At 45.0% G+C, this 20936-nt stretch overlaps 1 protein-coding gene across 1 annotated transcript in view; it reads right to left on the bottom strand.

The window, feature by feature from the left end:
- The window catches only part of PRDM5 (PR/SET domain 5), a 373869-nt gene that overhangs the window by 265194 nt on the left and 87739 nt on the right, over positions 1-20936 (bottom strand). The window contains exons 7-8 of the mRNA XM_075336363.1: positions 4956-5048; positions 4476-4594 (exon numbers count right to left, since the gene is read on the bottom strand). Coding sequence (XP_075192478.1) covers positions 4476-4594; positions 4956-5048 — 212 coding nt within the window. The remainder of the gene's footprint in view (positions 1-4475; positions 4595-4955; positions 5049-20936) is intronic.

Genomic DNA, 20936 nt, shown 5'->3' with positions numbered 1-20936 from the left:
ATGTGATAAACTAACACTAAGTTCCAAATATTTGTAAAGTGTAAAAGAAATACACGGTTTTCTAAATATTTTAAAAATATAAATTTGAAAATTGTGATTTGCATTTGTATTCAGCCCCCTGAGTCAATACTTTTGTAGGACCACCTTTCTCTGCAATTACTGCTGCAAGTCTTTTGGCTATGTGTCTACCACTTTCTAGCAGGACAATAACCCTAAAACATACTGCCAGAGCTACAATGGAACAGTTTAGATCAAAACATTTTCATGTGTGTGAATGCCCCAATCAAACTCCATACCTAAATTCCATTGAGAATTTGTGGCAAGACATGAAAATTGCTTTTCACAGGCGCTCTCCATCCAATCTTGCGGAGCTAGAGCTATTTTACATTGAAGAATTTGGCAAGAATTTCAGTCTCTCGAACTGCAAAATCGGTAGAGACATACTACAAAAGACTTGTAGCAGTAATTGCAGCAAAAGGTGATCTTACAAAGTATAGACTTAGCGGGGCTAAATTCAAAAGCAGGCCACTATTTTCAGATTTACATTTTTACGATATTTAGAAAACTATGTATCATTTCTTTTCATAAATACTTGCTACTTAGTGTTGGCATATCACATAGAATAAAGAAGTGTCAATGCTCTACCAGATCATGAACAAACAGCCAAGCAATGGTGTAAATAATAATGTGGTGACAATTAAAATATAACTTTTAATAATAATTCGTTAAAAAGTTACCACACAACACGTAAGGTTGTTAAACCAACCTAGAATCAATAAGAGAGCAAGTATAGTGTATAGCTCTCACTATCACAACACGGACAATTTAACAGTAAGGGATTCCCCTACCGTACATAAGGATAGACAAGGTGGCTAGAAAAGAGTTATTGCCACACTATGTGTACGCCAATATTAACAGTCACATACCCAACAGTGTAAAATCACCAGATTCACTGGTTAATAACAACTGTGGCAGAAAGATAAATCCTGTTCCAATACAGGAGGGAGCAAAAACAGCCTCACAATACTCCCCAAATGGCAACAATCTGACCTTAAACGTTGTATGACCTCCCATGGGAGTGTGGTAACGTGTGGTACGTGTTGTGTGGTAACTTTTTTAACGAATTATTATTAAAAGTTATATTTTAATTGTCACCACATTATTATTTACACCATTGCTTGGCTGTTTGGCATATCACATAAAAGCCCCGGAAAATAGGGTTACGTTTGTCGTTGTAACGTGAAATATTGAGGAAAAGTTCATGAGGTATGAATACTTTTCCAAGGCATTGCATGTACTTATCTGTCTCTAATCAGTTCATAGCCATGATTTGATACAAAAAGATTCAGACTTTGCTTAGTCCAAGTGGCGACATGGTGGCGCTGTATAACAGGGCTATATAAAGTGTGTTAAAGCCTAGAGAATATGGGTGAATATGGCTGAATAAACTACACTTTTAATTGGAGTTTGCAGTACTTCACTAGAAAAAAGATAGATAGATAGATAGATATATAGAGAGGTAGATAGGAATATGTATGAAGAGGTTCTTGAGGGAAACATACATATATACATTCCTATCAAAGCATCTTACTTTAAAAACACTTGCAGATGTCATGGCATGGTCAGCGCACAAAGCACCATTTTTGTGCAGGAAAGCAGCCATATGCTGCAGGATTCAGAGTAACATCTGATTATTTTTCTTAACTGAGCTGGTTTTCAGTTAGCAGAACTGGTTGATTAGCTGATTTTCCGGTTTAAAGCTTACAAAGACTTTCGGAGAGTATCAAATATCACCTCTCTTTTCAGATCCCTCTGGCTACTGAAACCAAATGAACCATATAAAATACTTTATTTAATAAGAAAATAAATCTACTATCAATGTACTTCTGATGTGAAGAGTGGGGCAAAAATTGGAAAGAAACTGGCAATGAAAATGATGACTGCTGCCCAACAAAAACTTCCTACCTCACCTACGCTTGATATTGCCAAGTATACCAAAGGAGCGTAAATGAAGTGTTGGTCTGACTTTCGAATTTCAAGTAATAAGGTACTTTATTTTCTGTACAAGGTAAATTCTAATGGTTTCAAGGAAGATAAAATCAATATGACTACAGAGTAGATAAAGACTGAGACATACAAGAGAAAAATGGAGACTTAGCGGGAATATTATGAAGAGTGAGAAAGTGAATAGGAATGTATATGTTTATTGAATGGCTGCCGGCAAACTTCAGAACTCAGCTAAAAATAAATTCAAGAATTATAAATTCATATATGATGGGCATATGTTATGAAATAGTAGCTAGAATAGAAAGCAGTCTCTAGAAGAGCTATGATCGGGTAATAGAGATGAAAAGTCAATGACAATGCATTCAGAAATGATAGACAGGGCAATTAAAAAGTATTTTGTGGTGTTTGTAGTATCAGATCAAGTTAGCATGCTAAAAAATATTGTAAAAACCTATAACATGTAAAACTTTATATCTCTCATATTCCCAATAGCTAAATAAAACAAATCTAAACAGTGAAAAAAAAATTTAAACAAAATATCTTTGAATCTGTTAAAGTCCAAGCTTATAAAATAGTAAATAAATAAAATAATGAAATAAATAACAGATCTATGTTTTACCTTTCAGTGGGTGGTAATAATTAGTTTTAGACTTGAAAACTCATGTAATAATACTGTATGTTCCCTTACGGATATTGGGGTCAATCTAGTTTAGCCTGGAATACTCCTTTAATGACTTATTCCCTTGTGCATAGTTAAGTCAATCTTTTATAGTTTTTACTGCTTTTGTGTCTTTGTACACTTTTCAGGAACATTCACTTGGTAGTAAATAAAAAAAAGTTAAAAATGTTAAATGTTATACCAAATATCTTAAATTTTTGCCCATCTCTTTGGGTTATTATTAGGGATGATCGAATACCTCAAATATACGGCAACGCCCATATTCCCCGAATAAGTCGCCGCTATTTGACTATTTGCAAATATTCGATGCACAATGTAAGTCCATGGGAATAGCAACTATTCGGGCTTCCCATAGACTTACATTGCGCATCGAATATGCGACCTATTCGTCGGATATTCGCGAAGCCGAATATTGCGGAATATTTGTGATATTCGATCATCCCTAGTTATTATGATTGTGTGGATACCTAATATGTTTAGGTTTGGAGTATCTGTTTTCTTGCTGCATTTTTATTCAACTTTACTTATGAGTGATATGGATTAATTTAGATAATTTGCCCTCCAAGAAGTCATAAAAGATCTCCTGGGGGTCATCATTTTTAATTTATGAAGAATTTTTTCCACTGTTACTTGGGTATCCATAAGAGCCAAATTTACAAGGCAAATTGGCCTTTTATAGTGACACAAGTCCTGTGTAAAGCTGATGGGTCTGCTAGAACCCACCAACTATTTTAGAATGACATATAGACACCCAACGATAAAGTGCTTGCCAAGGCCAACAATTGTATCAGCTGAACACTATGTAGGCAGCAGAAAGAGAGGCCAGAGGTGCCACGCTGTGTGGCATTTGGTCATTATCTGTCTCAGTTGCCAACCATCCAGAAATTCCAGGACAGTCCATAAAAATAGCGCACTATTTGCCCTGCCCTTAAGAAAAAGTAAGGTATCCATGATTTTTTTGAAGGTGAAGAAACTTATACAGATTACATTGACCGTAATTAGCATCATTTTCCAGTTTGCAGTGAATGCAGTTGTTGTCTACTTATCAGAATTATGGACTATAAACAAGTATTACTTATAATCATAAATTATGATTTACTATGGTTTTCCAATGCGTCCATAAAAATATTGTCTGTCATTGATTTTTTGTAAACTGTCCTTAAAAAATAAAAAGTCAAATTGGCCACCCTGTTATTTGGTTTAGCGCATAGATAAAAAAGTTACTAGAAGAAAATCTCAGATAGAAGAGCACATATTTATCGTACAATTCTGATTGTCCCACAAAAAAATAGACACTGGAAAAACTCTGAATATTAGAGATGAGCGAATTCAAGGTTCAGTGTTCGGTGTTACTACTGAACCTAGACTTTGCAAAAAACCCAGAGTTCGAGTTGGGAGATTAGATGCTTTACATACGCTGACCACTCGAGCGAGCATCACTGTGCTCAGGTACGCTCGGGGTCTTAGCTCAGTGTGAGCTGGTTGAGGTGTTTGATTGGCTTGCACTGGGGGTAACAACAGTATAATCGGATGTAGTGTGCATCCAATAAAAAATGGAAAACCCCCGCCCCCCGCCCCTGAAAGTGATCTGATTATGGCTGGCTTCATGTGGGCGGAGACCCGAACTGCCCAATTAGTGACTTCCATTGGGGTTCAAGTCAAGTCCGAGTCTAAAACGGAGTCCGGCTGCACCCGCCGAACCGAACTTCCATGGCTCCACTCCTCTCTAGCCTTTATATCATAAACACATGAGTGAGTGTCTATTTGTTCATCTACTCATAAAACTTACCATGCACATTTTCTTTGTGCTTTTTCAGGGCATCTTTGCTTCTAAATTTCTTCCCACAGCTATCAGACTTACATATAAATCTGACATCTCCTTTACAGGCTTCTCTGTGTTGATCAAAACTGTAATGAAAATAATTGCTGATTAACCAAGAAAAATTTGAAGAATTGAGTAAAATTGTATATTTTTAAAATGAGCATGCCTTATAACACTGGTCTTTAACGTGCGCTTTCCAGCAGCAGCAAAATCACAACCCTAGCATGCTGGAAGTTGTAGTATTACAAAAGCTATAAAGTCACAGGTAAAAGACCAATGTCATATATTATAAACACAAGTTAACACGTGCATTACCTAAATAGGAGGTAAGGAGGAACTTCTTTTTCTTGGTTAGATGTCAAAAAAGAACAAGAAGAAACTTGAAAGCAGGCATGCAAAAAGAGAAGCCAGAAATTAGACAGCAGTTCAGTAATTCAAACACAAAACCTCAACGCTGAGCCGAAGAAGGTATTGCAAACGGAACACTGATAACTCCCTGAAGTGTCTCCGGAGATGATACTTTCTGAGCACTGAAGTACACTAAAGAAAAGAGAACAGTTTAGAGCCTAGAATATAACAGCAAAATGCTGAATATCCATCTTACGTTGAACTTTCACACAAATGTCATATTAAAACATGACCCTTGGAAACAAATAGGGTTTATATCATAAAAAGTGGTGGAATATCGCTAAAGTATGCAATCACTCTCTGGGTAGTCTGGTTTAGGATGTTCCCGCTAAGACTTTCTAACCAGCATGTGGGGCAGTTAGGGACCTGGGCAAAGGATATGTTTTCATCAGATTTGAACAATACACTCTTCAAATGCACAAGTAAGGCGCCAGCACATACACTGACCTTATCAATATCAATAACGCCTCATTGATGCAATATATACCAAAAGAGTATTCTTTTGGAATGGTATATCTTTATTATTGTATGAAGTGGCAAAGTAGACCATGCTGTCCCAAATAGATGTCTGTACAATGACATATGTCTGAACCTTCCTGTGGAGGTGTAATTAAAAAATACCTGACATACACTGATGACCAAAAGGGTAACAATGTTTTGAACTTTTGAATTTCAGGCTCCATATCTCACCATCCACTACAGCTTTGACCATGAGATTACCTTCATTTCATAGACAATAATCTTGGCTATCACATATATAAATTTGAATGACAACTATTTAGCATATGCTTAGTTATGCAGATTCTTGTCATGTCACTACACTTTTACTGTTTTTTTCCTGTTGGTGGAAAAGTTTTTTTTCCCGTATACTACAAATTACAACTTGTTCTTATATTCCCTAATAGCTCAGTGTGTTATTAGGTTGATTCCCAAGTGAAAGGTCACTTTTTAAATTGACAAGCAGCCATGAAGAAGATTAAAGAAAAGGCATCATCCACCTCTTCGATAGCAGTGTCTCTACCAAGAAAACTGCCAAACTGCATCAGGTGAGTGCCATGACACTTGGAATAATGTGAAATGAAGTTTGTACATCCAGTTAAAATATCGGAGTCAACGACTCAGTTCATCACAAGGTCTATTAGTTCTGATGCAACAAAGATGACAGTGGAGACGGCTCATATGCTTCGGAATAGTGAGATCACAGATGATCATGCACGCACTGTAAAACACATATTACGCAAGTCAGGAATGAAGGCCCAAAACAAGGCTCGACTTCAATATCGTTATAAGAGTTTAACAGTATGCTCCAAAATTGGAAACATGTAGCAGAGACCTTGGTTCAGATTTCAAGACAGGCATGAATCTGATGGAGAGCATGCTCAGAAGGGTTTAAGCCATGTTGAAAGCCAAATGTGGATTTACAAACTACTAACAAAATGATAACAATTTAAATTTAGATTTTTAGAAGAAAAACAGTGACATGACAACAATCTGCATGACTAATCATTTGCTAAGTAGTTGCAAGTCAAATTTATGTAAGAGATAGTCAAGATTATTGTCTACAAAATGAAGGTACTAAAAACTGGCTGGCACTGTCCTGAAGTACAATGCAGTCAGTCTGTTAGGGCCAGGTGGACGGGCAGACCCAGGAGGTGGATCCACTGGGCCGAACTCCTTGATGAAGGCAAGGGGTCCGGTAGCCGGAGCACAATGGGTAGCAGGACAGTCCGTGCACAATAGTGGAATGGAGAAGTCCCTGGGACCACGGAGTCACTGATGGTAGTCCGGGTGACGGAGCTCAGGTTCGGAGGCCGAGATGTTGTCAGGCAGAGTCCGGAACCAATGGAGCGAGAGGACGGGTCACCACAGGGATCAGAGATGGTACGGACTGACGGGATGGCAGATAGTCAGCGTTCGGGAATCGGCAGGACCGGATGGCGAGGCAGGAGCGGCTCTAGAAGAGAGATAGGTAAGTATGGCACAGAGACACAAGGAGACCTGACTCCTAGCTTAGGAAACACGAAGAACAGGCCCCGCCCACTTGGACACTAAACCCCTTTATACCCTGTACCCGTGTGTTCAATTTCCTGTCAGTGGACGCTGGCCCTTTAAGAAAGGGTCAATGACCGCGCGCGCGCCCTAATGCGCATGCGCGAGGCCCGGGTGCCAGAAGCCAGGGCAGGGAGCGGTGAAAAGGACGCAGGAGAGCCGGGCTGGGGCTGAGTAGCCGACGGGCGCCGGGAGCGGGGACCGGGCCGCCTGGAGACCGCAGGTAATGGAGGCTGGAGACCGGGGAGAGAAGCAGGGAAGCATGGCAGGTGAGCCGGGGAGCAGAACAGGGGACCCGGAGAGCGTGACAGTACCCCCCCCCATGCCCCCCTCCCCGCAACCGGGACAGGAAGGCACGGATCAGAGGAGTACCCACATTCTCACGGGGCTCCCAGGACCTATCCTCAGGACCATACCCTGCCCAGTCCACCAGGAAGAACTGTCGTCCCCGTACGGTTTTCATGGCCACGATATCCCTTACCGCATAGATGTCATCATCGGCAATAGGAGGAGGAGCCGAACTGACAGCAGCGCAGAAGGGACCAAGTACAACCGGCTTGAGCAGGGAGACGTGGAAGGAGTTGGGTATCCTCATCGTGGCCGGGAGCTGCAGTTTGTAGGAGACCTCATTGATCTTGCTGAGGACTTTAAACGGCCCGATGTAGCGAGGACCCTGCTTGTAGGATGGCAGCTTCAATCGGACGTACTTGGAAGCAAGCCAGACGAGATCTCCTGGAGAGAAACACGGAGGGTCCAGACGCCTCTTGTCTGCGTGTCTCTTCATCCGCAGGGAAGCACGTCCAAGGGACGCCTTGACAGAGTCCCAAATTGTTGCAAAGTCACGGGCTACAGCATCAGCAGCAGTGACATCCGAGGAAGAGGATACAGGTAATGGGACGGAAGGCTGAAGTCTGTAAATGACATGGAAGGGAGAGCTGGAGGAGGACTCACTGACGTGGTGGTTATGGGAGAATTCAGCCCAAGGAAGAAGCGTGGACCAGTCGTCATGATGGGCGTTGACGTAGTGACGTAAGAAGGAGGTCAAGATCTGATTGGCTCGTTCCACTTGGCCATTCGACTGAGGATGGTAGGCTGAAGAAAAGTCCAGAGTCACTCCCAGATGTTTGCAGAGGGCCCTCCAGAAGCGGGAGGTGAACTGAGTTCCTCTGTCGGACACAATGTGTGATGGAAAGCCATGCAAGCGGAGAATGTGTTGTATATAGGCGTCAGCGAGTTCCTGGGCAGAGGGCAGTCCAGCCATAGGGACGAAATGAGCCATTTTGGAGAACCGATCCACCACGACCCATATGACTGTGTGTCCGGAGGACAGTGGCAAGTCCGTAATAAAGTCCATCGCAATGTGTTGCCACGGAACTGAGGGTATAGGCAGAGGCAGAAGACGGCCATATGGCAGATGTTTGGGCGTCTTGTTCCTGGCACAAGAGGAGCAGGCTGAGACAAAAGAAGCGACGTCCGTGCGAAGGGATGGCCACCAGTAATGACGTACGATCGTACTCCATGTTCTCTTCTGACCAGCATGGCCGGCTGTTTTCGAGGCATGGCCCCAGTGCAACACTTTTTGCCTGTCAGTCTCAGAGACATAGGTCTTCCCGGGCGGTATCTGGGCCAGGGTGACAGGGGCCACCGGAATGATCTTACTAGGACAGATGATGGGCTGGGATGTCTCCTCCTCCTGCTCCATGGGCATGAATGACCTGGACAAAGCATCTGCTCGTACATTCTTGTCCGCGGGTCGAAAATGGAGCTGAAAATCGAACCTGGCAAAGAACAAGGACCACCTGGCCTGCCGTGGGTTCAGTCGCTGAGCGGACCGCAGGTATTCCAGGTTCTTGTGGTCCGTGTAAATGATCACGGGGTACACTGCTCCCTCCAGAAGGTAGCGCCATTCCTCCAGAGCCAGTTTGACTGCCAATAGCTCTCGGTCACCGATGGTGTAGTTGCGTTCAGGCGTTGAGAAGCTCTTGGAGAAGAAACCGCAAGTCACCATCTTCCCGGAGGAGGACTTCTGCATGAGCACTGCTCCGGCTCCAGAGGAGGAGGCATCCACCTCCAAGGTGAACTGTCGGTTTAACTCCGGACGGTGGAGCACAGGGGAGGAGGCAAATGCCCGCTTCAGAGAGCCAAACGCGGCGTCGGCCGCAGGTGACCAGTCCTTTGGATTAGCCCCCTTCTTGGTCAAGGCGGAGAGAGGAGCAGTTAGAGCTGAGAAGTGAGGGATGAACTGGTGGTAATAGTTTGCGAATCCCAGAAAGCGTTGGATTGCCTTCAGTCCAGAAGGAGGGGGCCAGTTGAGAATGGAAGAGACCTTCTGCGGATCCATCTGCAGTCCGGTATCGGAGATTACGTAACCCAGGAAGGGCAGAGAAGACTGCTCGAAGACACACTTCTCGTACTTGGCGTACAGACGATTCTCCCTCAGTCTTTGTAGTACCAGCTGTACGTTCTCTCTGTGGGTTTGGAGGTCCGGAGAAAAGACCAGGATGTCATCAAGATACACCACCACACAGATGTATAGAAGGTCCCGGAACACGTCGTTCACCAATTCTTGAAAGACTGCTGGTGCGTTACACAGGCCGAAGGGCATCACACAGTATTCATAGTGCCCATCACGGGTATTGAACGCGGTCTTCCATTCGTCCCCAGAGCGGATGCGGACCAAGTTGTAGGCACCCCGAAGATCCAACTTGGTAAACACACGAGCTCCTCTAAGCCGATCAAACAATTCAGGGATGAGCGGCAGGGGGTATTTATTTTTCACGGTGATTTGGTTCAATCCCCGGTAGTCAATGCATGGGCGTAGGTCGCCCTCTTTCTTCTTAACGAAGAAGAAGCCTGCTCCAGCAGGAGAGGAGGATCTCCGAATGAATCCCCTTGCCAGGTTCTCTGTGATGTAGGTAGAGATGGCCCTTGTTTCGGCAGGAGACAGCGGATATATCCGTCCTCGAGGTGGTGTAGTTCCCGGGAGCAGGTCGATGGCACAATCGTAAGGACGATGTGGCGGCAGTACCTCTGACTCCTTTTTATCAAAGACGTCCGCGAAGGACCAATAGGCCGAGGGCAGTCCCGGTAGGGACTCTGTAACCGGAGGTCGTCGGATGGGTTGTATAGTCGTCAGACAGTTCTCGTGGCAAGAGGAGCCCCATCGGGTGATTTCACTAGTACCCCAGCTGACTGAGGGTTCGTGTGTCCGTAACCAGGGGAGTCCCAGCAGGATTTGATGGGACATGTGTGGGAGGACATAGAGAGCGATGTTCTCGGTGTGCAGGGCACCGATACGCAGTTCCACCGGCTTGGTGATCCACGAGATGGTGTCAGAGAGGGGTCTCCCATCCACAGAGGCAATCACTAGGGGTTTGTCGAGTGGAGTAACAGGCACCTGGTACTTGTCCACCGTGGCCTGCTGGATGAAATTGCCTGCTGCCCCGGAATCGAGGTATGCCTCGGCCGTGAACCGCGTCTCTCCCGTTGTCACTTGAACTGTCCACGTGACCGGGTCTGAGAGAGTCCCAGCACCTAGGGTGGCCTCTCCTACCAACCCTAGGCTTTGGAGTTTCCCGGCCTCTCTGGACAGGAGCGTAGAAGGTGTGTGCCCTCTCCGCAGTAGAAGCAGAGACCCTTGGCGAGCCGTTCTGCTCGGCGTTGTTCAGACTGCCGTGAACGGTCGATCTGCATGGGCTCGTGGACGGAGGCACCAGATGACGTTGACTGAAGTACGGCGGGGTTCTGCGGAGGAGAGGAATGCCGTATCGGACGTCTCTCACGGGACACCTCTTTGGATCGTTCCTGAAAACGAAGATCCACTCGAGTTGCTAGCGTAATCAGGGCATCCAGGGTAGACGGCACGTCACGACCAGCCAGCTCGTCTTTAATTCGACCCGAGAGGCCTTCCCAGAAGGCGGCGGTTAGAGCCTCATTGTTCCACCCGAGTTCCGAAGCCAAGGTGCGAAAACGGATGGCATATTGACCCACCGTCAGAGTCCCCTGACGTAACCGGAGGAGAGATGAGGCAGACGCGGAGGCGCGTCCGGGCTCATCAAAGGTGCCACGAAATGCCTGCAGGAACTCCTGGATGTTAGTGGTCACAGGGTCCTCCTTCTCCCACAAGGGGTTCATCCACGCCAGTGCCTCACCCTCTAGATGGGACATCATGAACGCGACCTTGGCTTGGTCGGAGGCAAACAAATGCGGCAGTTGCGTGAAATGGAGGGAGCATTGGTTTATGAATCCCCTGCAGGTCTTGGGATCTTCGGCGTACCGGGGTGGTGAGGCCAGACGAAGCCTGGAAGCATCCGAGGAGGCTGCCACGGGAGCTGGGGCCGTGGATCGTCCAGTGGAAGCTCGAGATGCCGAAGATGTAACCGACGCTTGTAGCGTGTTCAGGCGGGCGTCCACGGAAGACATAAAGTTCAGCATACGGGTCTGGGTCTCACGCTGGCGTGTGAGTTCCTCTTGCAAGGCCGCTAGTGCTTCGGCGGGATCCATGGCCTGTTCTTACTGTTAGGGCCAGGTGGACGGGCAGACCCAGGAGGTGGATCCACTGGGCCGAACTCCTTGATGAAGGCAAGGGGTCCGGTAGCCAGAGCACAATGGGTAGCAGGACAGTCCGTGCACAATAGTGGAATGGAGAAGTCCCTGGGACCACGGAGTCACTGATGGTAGTCCGGGTGACGGAGCTCAGGTTCGGAGGCCGAGATGTTGTCAGGCAGAGTCCGGAACCGATGGAGCAAGAGGACGGGTCACCACAGGGATCAGAGATGGTACGGACTGACGGGATGGCAGATAGTCAGCGTTCGGGAATCGGCAGGACTGGATGGCGAGGCAGGAGCGGCTCTAAAAGAGAGATAGGTAAGTATGGCACAGAGACACAAGGAGACCTGACTCCTAGCTTAGGAAACACGAAGAACAGGCCCCGCCCACTTGGACACTAAACCCCTTTATACCCTGTACCTGTGTGTTCAATTTCCTGTCAGTGGACGCTGGCCCTTTAAGAAAGGGTCAATGACCGCGCGCGCGCCCTAATGCGCATGCGCGAGGCCCGGGTGCCAGAAGCCAGGGCAGGGAGCGGTGAGAAGGACGCAGGAGAGCCGGGCTGGGGCTGAGTAGCCGACGGGCGCCGGAAGCGGGGACCGGGCCGCCTGGAGACCGCAGGCAATGGAGGCTGGAGACCGGGGAGAGAAGCAGGGAAGCCGGGGAGCGTGGCAGGTGAGCCGGGGAGCAGAACAGGGGACCCGGAGAGCGTGACATAGTCATTTTGATATGACCACCAGGAGTGCCAATCCATGTCACAGTTATACAAGTCTACACAATAACAACAGATACCGAGGAGGAGGATATTGAACTATTCTACAATCAAGTTCAACAAGAAATTGACAAGATGCCAAAACAAAACGTACTCATTATCATGGGCGACATCAATGTCAAAATGGGCCATAGCAAACAAGGACTCATCTTTGAAAGCTTTGGACTTGGTGAATGAAACAAAGCTGGAGGAAGATTCATTGACTTTAGCACAACAAATAAACTGTCTATCATTATCACCTTCGTCAAAATCACAAACAGAGACTTTCAGATGGACATCACCAAATGGGTCCTATAAGAATCATATTATGTCAATATATCTGTTCAACAAAGTTGGAGGTTGTTGATCATTACTGTGAAAACAAGGCCAGGAGCTGACTGTGGAACTGATCATGAACTTTTGACGGCAAAGAATAGAGTCAAACTGCGCAAAAGGACAAGCAGCTCGTTTCCAACTTCAATTTGACTAACATGCCTGAAGTTTTTTGGAATACTCTGCAAAACCGATTTATATCACTGGACATGGATGAATGAAATCCTGAGAAATTATGGACACATATAAAACTATTCTTATGGAAGAAGCCAAAAAGACAATAAACAAGATGCAGAAGAGACCCACGCAGCCAAGATTAAAAGAAGATCGTCAAAGAAAGTCGAATGGCAAAAGAAAAAGGTAACAAGCAGTATGCACACAACAAGACTAAAAGAGTAAAGAGAGCCATTTGAAGTAACAATTAGCTTTATTACCAAAAGATATGTACAGTGATAAAAAATTAACATCTGAAGGGCAAGACCAAGAAGGCATACCAATAGATATGACAAAAGTTTCAACCAAGAATGGGAATGTTAAAAGACACCAAACGGGAACAAACTAACTGAGCTAGAATAGATCAAAGAAAGATGGAAAGAATACATGGAGCACCTCTACAAGACCAAATCAGTAAGTGGCTAAAGGACTGGACAAAGATCAGTGTTTATTCCTTTTCTGAAGAAGGGAGATGCTACCGACTATAGAAACTATTGGACTATTGCACTCATACATCATGTCAGCAAAATACTACTTAAGATCCTACAAAGGCAGTTACAGCCTTACTTTGACAAACAGCTGCCAGAGGAACAAGCAGGACTCAGAAAAGGCACAGGAATAAGAGATGTAATTGCTAACAGATGCATAATTTAAAAGGCCAAAGAATATAACAAGGACCTCTATTTTTGCTTCATCTACTACAGCAAAGCCTTTGACTGTATTGATCACCAGAAACTTTGGGTTACCAACTAAGAAGCAACAGTTTGAACGGAACACGGTGACACGGCATGGTTAAAGGTAGAGCGAGGTGTCAGACAAAGCTGCATCCTGTCAAGATTTCTCTTCAATTTATATGAGGAAGCTATTTTCAGAATGGCTGGACTTGCCAAAAAAAAGAAGGAATCAAAATTGCTGGAGTAATCATCCACAATCTTAAATATGCAGATGTTACAACATTGATAGCAACAAGCATAAATGGGATAAAGAGCTTATTACGGAGTATTAAGATGGAAAGCATAAACATCGGACTCCTACTCAATACAAAGAAGACAAAGATATTGACTACAGCCAGGTACAACCAGGACACCTTTGAGATGGATGGCAACAAACTGAAAGTTGGAAAGGACTTCAACCTACTCAGATAAATGATTATTCAAGATGTAGAGACGACACCGGATGTCAATAGGAAAATAGCCATGGGCAAATCAAAAATTACATCACTGGACAAGGTCCTCAAATCAAGGAACATTTCCCTGGCGATGAAGACAGCTTGTACATAGTCTGGTTTTTTCTAGGATAACATATGGTTGCAAAACCTAGACGATAAAGAAATGATAAAAGAAGAATCAGCGTCTTTGAAATGTGCTGGAGAAGGATGTTATCAATACCATTGTTGGCAAAAAGAATAAACAAATCAATTTTGGAAGAAATCAAGCCAGATATGTTACTTGAAGCAAGAATCACCAAACTATGACTTGCCTACTTTGGACAGATCAAGAAAGCAGTCACTGGAGAAAGTCATCACAGTTGGAAGTACAGAAGAAACAAGGCAAAGAGGAAGACCAGCAACTCAATGGCTTGATATTATCAAGATAACAGCAGAGAAGTTCTTGGAGGACCTATCTAGGCTTGCACAAGATCAATTTTTCTACAGAGCATTCATCCATCAAGTCATCATGGCTCAAGATCATGATGAAGTTTATTAAAAAAATAAATAAATAAACTGTCTTACACTCAAAGCAACAGTGGATGGTGAGATAAGGAGCCTGAAAGTCAAATGTTCAAAACATTGTTACCCTTTTGCTCATCAATATATAGCTTTGTGAAAGTGAAGAGGTCACTGTCAGGATCCATGATGATCTATGGCAGGGAAATGGTTGTGGTCATAATCCCAAATAGACTAGGGGAGAGTAATGGTTATGACAGGATCCCTAATGTACGAGGGGAGGGAAGGTATAAATGTCAGAATATCTGATTGTCTAAGGAAGTAAAGTGGCAAGTTTTAGTGTCCCTAGTGTAGGGCAATCAAAAATGTAATCATTTTTAGCTGGGTACAGTAGGTTATGTATGTAATTTTCTAAGCTTTAGTTTTGCCATGTTCATTCAGCTTTCTGTTGCCTCCCTGCTCTAAACATAGTGATGAGTGTTGGGAGGTTATAGACCGGACTAAGCAACTATAATTGTACAGCAGCTTCAGCCTTTGTGTGATCAGGTAGAATATTTTAGGTCTGGGTTTCTCAACAGGTGGACATCCAATGATCAGAAAGTGATGGCATATGCTAGGGATTTTTCACTACCTTCAATGATGGGAATACCTGTTTAAAACTGGAAACTACATTTACAGATTACATGGCAAAAATCATGTTTCTGATATACAGTAAAGTAGTGACAACTTGTTGACTTCGATCTAAAAAGGAAAATATTTCACATTGTAATTTTTTTAATTTCTAGTTGTACCACAATCAGTGAATGAGTCTGTATAACTGTCAAATTCTAAGCACTCTTTATACAAGTACATACTATAATTGCCTCCATTTGCCGTAAGCACCGAAGACTATCTTTAAAAGGGTTTCATCATTGGAGGTCCCCTGTCCACTTCCCTCAATTAAATGTAGAAAAGCTACAATTGCAGTCTGTTGATTTCAATAGAATCGAAAACTTGTTGCAGAGTATAGCTGTTCTCTGGAGGCATCATCAGCAAGACATCTTGAGGTCCGTGAGCTTATTTTGGCCAACCCCTCCAATAAAAACAATTGATTGAAGCAGCAAAACATTTAAAAATATATCGTATATTTTTCTAAAATGTTCTCTCGTTTGTAAAACACACTTGAATCTTGACTAATTTGGATACTAAATGAATATTAGAAGGAAACTTATTAGAAGGCACAACCTCTCCTCTATGCTGAAGCACCAATCTATGTAACAGGAATTCGGTTAGTACATGGCAAAATCACTTTAAAGAATATCTATACTACCCTCCTCAATATTGAAACTGCAACATCAGGAAGGAAAAAATATGAAAGAATGAAAATGACAGGATTGATAGGCATGTTAGTGATACACAATGATGAAAGTATGGAAACAAATTTTCCGAATATCTCAATGTAATCAGTATCAAGTATAAGTGCCACATGCAGATATATTTGCACTATCACAAGTGACCATGCTAACAATGTGGTTATTAATGGTTGCCCGAAGAATGTTCTACATTGCTAAATGCACTAAAAGGCACACAAATCTTCAAGATCCACTGCTGTCAGGTCTTTAAATAATTGCCAACCAATGGCATCCCAGATGTGCATGAGATGGAGATGGAGATTGTTACGGTTGCTGCGAGCACTGGAGACGATGTCCAGATTTCTTGCTACTGCACATGTGCGAGCGCTGGAGACTAAGTCCAGATTTCTTGCTACTGCACATGTGCGAGCGCTGGAGACTAAGTCCAGATTTCTTGCTACTGCACATGTGCGAGCGCCGGAGACTAAGTCCAATCTTGGAGCCATTGCACATGTGCGGGTGACATCATCACTGACACGAGGTCACATGTCTCTGACACCTTCTATGCCGATTGGTCGCTGGTCATGTGCTTGTGACGTCTTGCTCGGTGATAGGCCAGCATGACGTCACTCCTGTCGTTCTGGCAGCGGATTGGCTCTGGTGTCCTCCATCTTGGATGAGGCACAGAGTCTATATAAGACCCTGACACACGCCGCATGGTGCTCAGTCCTCTTGGTTCATGCATATGAGTAGACGCTCTGTGCGCGTTCCTCTAGGCATTCCTCTGTCTATGCTAGGTGAGCGCTACCGGCAGGGTAGCGTTCTTATACCTTACAGCTTCGGCTGCTGTCCGTATCCTTACCTCTTAGGGGAGCGGACATAGGCAGGTGCCTGAGGCACATGGTCTGGCTGGGCCTTGTGATTCTACTCGTAGGTGGACGTTGCCGCTAGGGTAACGTTCCTTATACTGCGTCTGGCAGTTGTTCGTATCCTCGCACACTAGGGGAGCGAACAGAGGTAGGAGCTTTGTGCGGCTTACGCTGCTGTTCGTCTCTTTTGCACCACTAGAAGAGCGGACCTAGGCAGGTGCCATATCTAGTGGTTCGTGTCCTCGCACACTAGTGGAGCGAACGCAGGTAGGAGCTTTGTGCGGCTTACGCTGCTGTTCGTCTCTTTTGCACCACTAGAAGAGCGGACCTAGGTAGGTGCCATTTCGCACACATTGCCTTTGTCTCTGTGATTATTAACAGAGATCATTCCACACACCCTCCAAGTAAGGGAGGAATTGCTTTACTTACTTATTATATCCTTCTGTGAGTTAACAGAGGTATTGCACTCTGCCATAGTCTGCAGCAAAGTCTTTGCACGGTGGACCCTGACTGTCTGATACTCCTTTCGGTTATTATCAGACAGCCCCCCGTAACAGAGATGCTGCAAGTCACAATAGCATGTTTAGATCATGTAAGCTGTTCACAGTACAATGAGCAATAAGTGGCCTGGCAAATAGGTCCTGGGACACTTTCATGTTACCTCGTGAAGACTGTTGCCCAGGCGGTCTCCAAACTAATTTCTTACTCTGATTGCATCCAAGACAAAAACTCATCGCCTTTTGAGGATAGATCTCAATTACCCTCTCCATTGTCATCTTGCTGTGCCTGATGTTAGTCTTTGAGACTGGTGACATCTGGCAAATAACTCAATGTCTTGCAAACACCTTCTGATGGTTTGTGTAGACACTGACTCATCAAGATATTTTAAAAATGTGTTTTCCATATTTTCATCATTTGCACATCATCATTACAATATCGATAATCTGACTTCCATAGTTACACAACTTTTGCCTTCTTGGTGTTGCAATTTCAATGTTGGGATATGTGTATGTGTTAAGAAAGAGAAAAGTTATTGTTGAGTGTATAGAAGACCAGTTTACTACAAGTAATGTTTCTTATAGTTCCCTATCCGAAATACAAGAAATAAAAAAAAAAACTGGAAAAAATCTATGACGTTGGCCATTGACATAAGTTAATTGTCAAATGACAAAATCCAATATCTATACCTACATTGCAAAATAATAAAATGTATCAGTATTAGACCCAAACATGGAAAACAGAAAGATGGAGCTAACGATGAAGAAGGATGAAATAAATATTTGCATTAAGTACAGTGAAGGAAAAGCTACCGTGTTTCCCCGAAAGTAGGACCCCCCCGAAAGTAAGGCAGGGTGGGGGTTTCGGGGGGGTCCGCCAATGTAGGGCACCCCCCGATTGTAAGGCAGGGTAGCGGGGGGGGCCGGGGAATGTAAGGCCGCCTATGGGTGGTGGTCGCGGCGTAATGTAAGGCCGCATATGGGTGGGGGTCCCTGGGGAAAGTACAGGAACTTACCGCTGCCGCTGTTCCCTCGCTCCATCCAGGCCTTCTCCAGTCTCGTGCCACCCGTGGTCCGCCTCCGGTGAATGGCCCCCGCAAGGCTCCCTGCTGGCCATCAGCTCGAGCTGTGATTGGCCAGTCAGCCGGCTCGCAGCTGATTGGCCCTCAGCTCGAGCTGCGATTGGCCAGTCAGCCGGCTCGCAGCTGATTGGCCCTCAGCTCGAGCTGCGATTGGCCAGTCAGCCGGCTCGCAGCTGATTGGCCCTCAGCTCGAGCTGCGATTGGCCAGTCAGCCGGCTCGCAGCTGATTGGCCGAAATCAGCCGCGACGTCACCGCCTGCAGGCTCGCTCCGATTTCGGTAAGTTCCGAAACTCTGTGTGTGTGTGTGTGTGTGTGTGTGTGTGTGTGTGTACGGTATGTGTATGGGTGCCGTATGGGGCTGTATGTGTCAGTGTGTGTGTGTGTACGGTACCGGTACGATATGTGTGTGGGTGCCGTGTGGGGCTGTACCGGTACCGTATGTGTCAGTGTGTGTGGTGGCAGAGTGGGGGGCAGAACCACTGTATGCGGAGGCTGCAGGGGGGAGGATGGGGTGGATGCCGGATCTCAAACAATGGAGAGGCTGCAGGGGGGAGGAAGGGGTGGATGCCGGATCTCAAACAATGGGGAGGCTGCAGGGGGGAGGAAGGGGTGGATGCCGGATCTCAAACAATGGGGAGGCTGCAGGGGGGAGGATTGTCATTTTTTTTCCAATGTAAGGCCTCCCCCGAAAGTAAGGCAGGGTGGGACTTTTGGGGGTAAAATTAATGTAAGACAGGGCCTTACTTTCGGGGAAACACGGTAGAGATGTGACAGATCTATACTAAAGAAGAGCATTTTCATTGGTGAAGCAGTGACTTGTCTTGTGAATGTTTAGAAATTGTTTTAAAATTTTATATTAAATATATTTAGTACTAGCTGTACTACCCGGCTTCGCCCGGGTTAATAACTGTTGTTAATAAAATAGAATGTATTAACATTCCCGAGATAGAATGTATAATTAGAATGTATTAACGCCCGGGATAGTAACTGTCTCTCTGTTTCTCTCCCATTCTCTGTCTGTCTCCCCCCTGTATATATCCCTCTGTCTCGCTCTCTATCTCTTTGTCTGTCTGTTTCTTTCCCTGTCTGTCTCTGACTGTCTCTGTCTCTTTCTCCGTCTGTCTCAATCTCTTTCCCTGTCTGTCTATCTCTTTCCCTGTCTGTCTATCTATCTCTGTCACTTTCCCTGTCTGTCTCTTTCTCTGTCTGTCTCTTTCCCTCTCTTTCCCTGTCTGTCTGTTTCCCTGTGTCTGTCTCTTTACCTGTCTGTGTCTGTCTTTTAACCTGTCTCTCTCTTTCCCTCTCTTTCCCTGTCTGTCTCTTTCCCTGTCAGTCTGTCTCTTTGTCTGTGTCTGTCTCTTTGTGTCTGTCTCTTACCCTGTCTATGTCTGTTTCTGACCCTGCCTGTGTCTGCCTCTTTCCCTGTCTGTGTCTGTTTCTTTCCCTGGCTGCATTGTGACACGCCAACATTCCACTTAAGGGCATGGCTGCACATTCTTCGGAAGTTCTGGCTGCACTGTGGCTCCCAGCTTCATTCGCTTTAATGGAGGCAGGTTTTTTGGTGAATAACTGTAAAGCACGGGGTTAAAATTTCCCCTCAAAACATAGCCTATGACGCTCTCGGGGTCCAGAAGTGTGAGTGTGCAAAATTTTGTGGCTGTAGCTGCGACGGTGCAGATGCCAATCCCGGACACACACACACACACACACACACACACACACACACACACACACACACACACATACACACATTCAGCTTTATATATTAGATATATTAGTGATGTTCAGGTTCATACATAAGTATGTAAGTGTGAGTACATAGTCAGCTACAGTCTCTTCACATATAAAAACACAGGGACAGCCTGACCCACTTCTTTTCACTTACAGATTAGTAATGGGGGGGGTCTCCTTGAGACCTTACATTACTAATCTAGGATTTATTGGCAGCTATGAGCCACTGCACCAGCTGGGTAAAGTGTCGGGACTGTCGCATCTAATGGAAGCAACAATTCTGGGCATCTGCAAGCTGCTATTTTTAGGCTGCGCGCCCAATAACCATGGGTTGTCCCAGCCTTAGAATACTAGCCTTCAGCTGTCGTAGATAAAAAGAACCTGCAGACAAAAAAGCGCAATAGGGTCTTACCCTGACAGACAGGGGGTGATAAAGGAGATGATACTACTCACCAAAGATGGTTGTGAAAGGCACAACTCCTGTAACAGCATAAATCCGGATCAAAGGCAGCAGTACCCCAGGTGGCTGATAACAGAGTGAAATTGTAGAATGGGGCTTTGCAAATAGCGCCAAAGATCACTGATGAAATCTTGGATTAATGTAAACTTTTTATTCTTGCACAGGTCTACGCGTTTCAGGAGACTCTGCTCCCTTCCTCAGGACCAAACAGGCATAAGTTACATCAGATCTGATGTAACTTATTCCTGTTTGGTCCTGAGGAAGGGAGCAGAGTCTCCTGAAACGCGTAGACCTGTGCAAGAATAAAAAGTTTACATTAATCCAAGATTTCATCAGTGATCTTTGGCGCGGTTTGCAAAGCCCCATTCTACAATTTCTCTCTGTTATCAGCCTCCAGCTGTCGGGTTTATCATGGCTGGGTATCAAAATTGGGAGGACCACATGCAGTTTTTTAAAATTATTTATTGAAACAATTAAAAAAAAAGTCCT

Source organism: Anomaloglossus baeobatrachus, chromosome 1, assembly GCF_048569485.1.
Source record: "Anomaloglossus baeobatrachus isolate aAnoBae1 chromosome 1, aAnoBae1.hap1, whole genome shotgun sequence".
Lineage (NCBI taxonomy): Eukaryota > Metazoa > Chordata > Amphibia > Anura > Aromobatidae > Anomaloglossus > Anomaloglossus baeobatrachus.
This window is presented reverse-complemented; position numbering and strand designations above follow the sequence as displayed.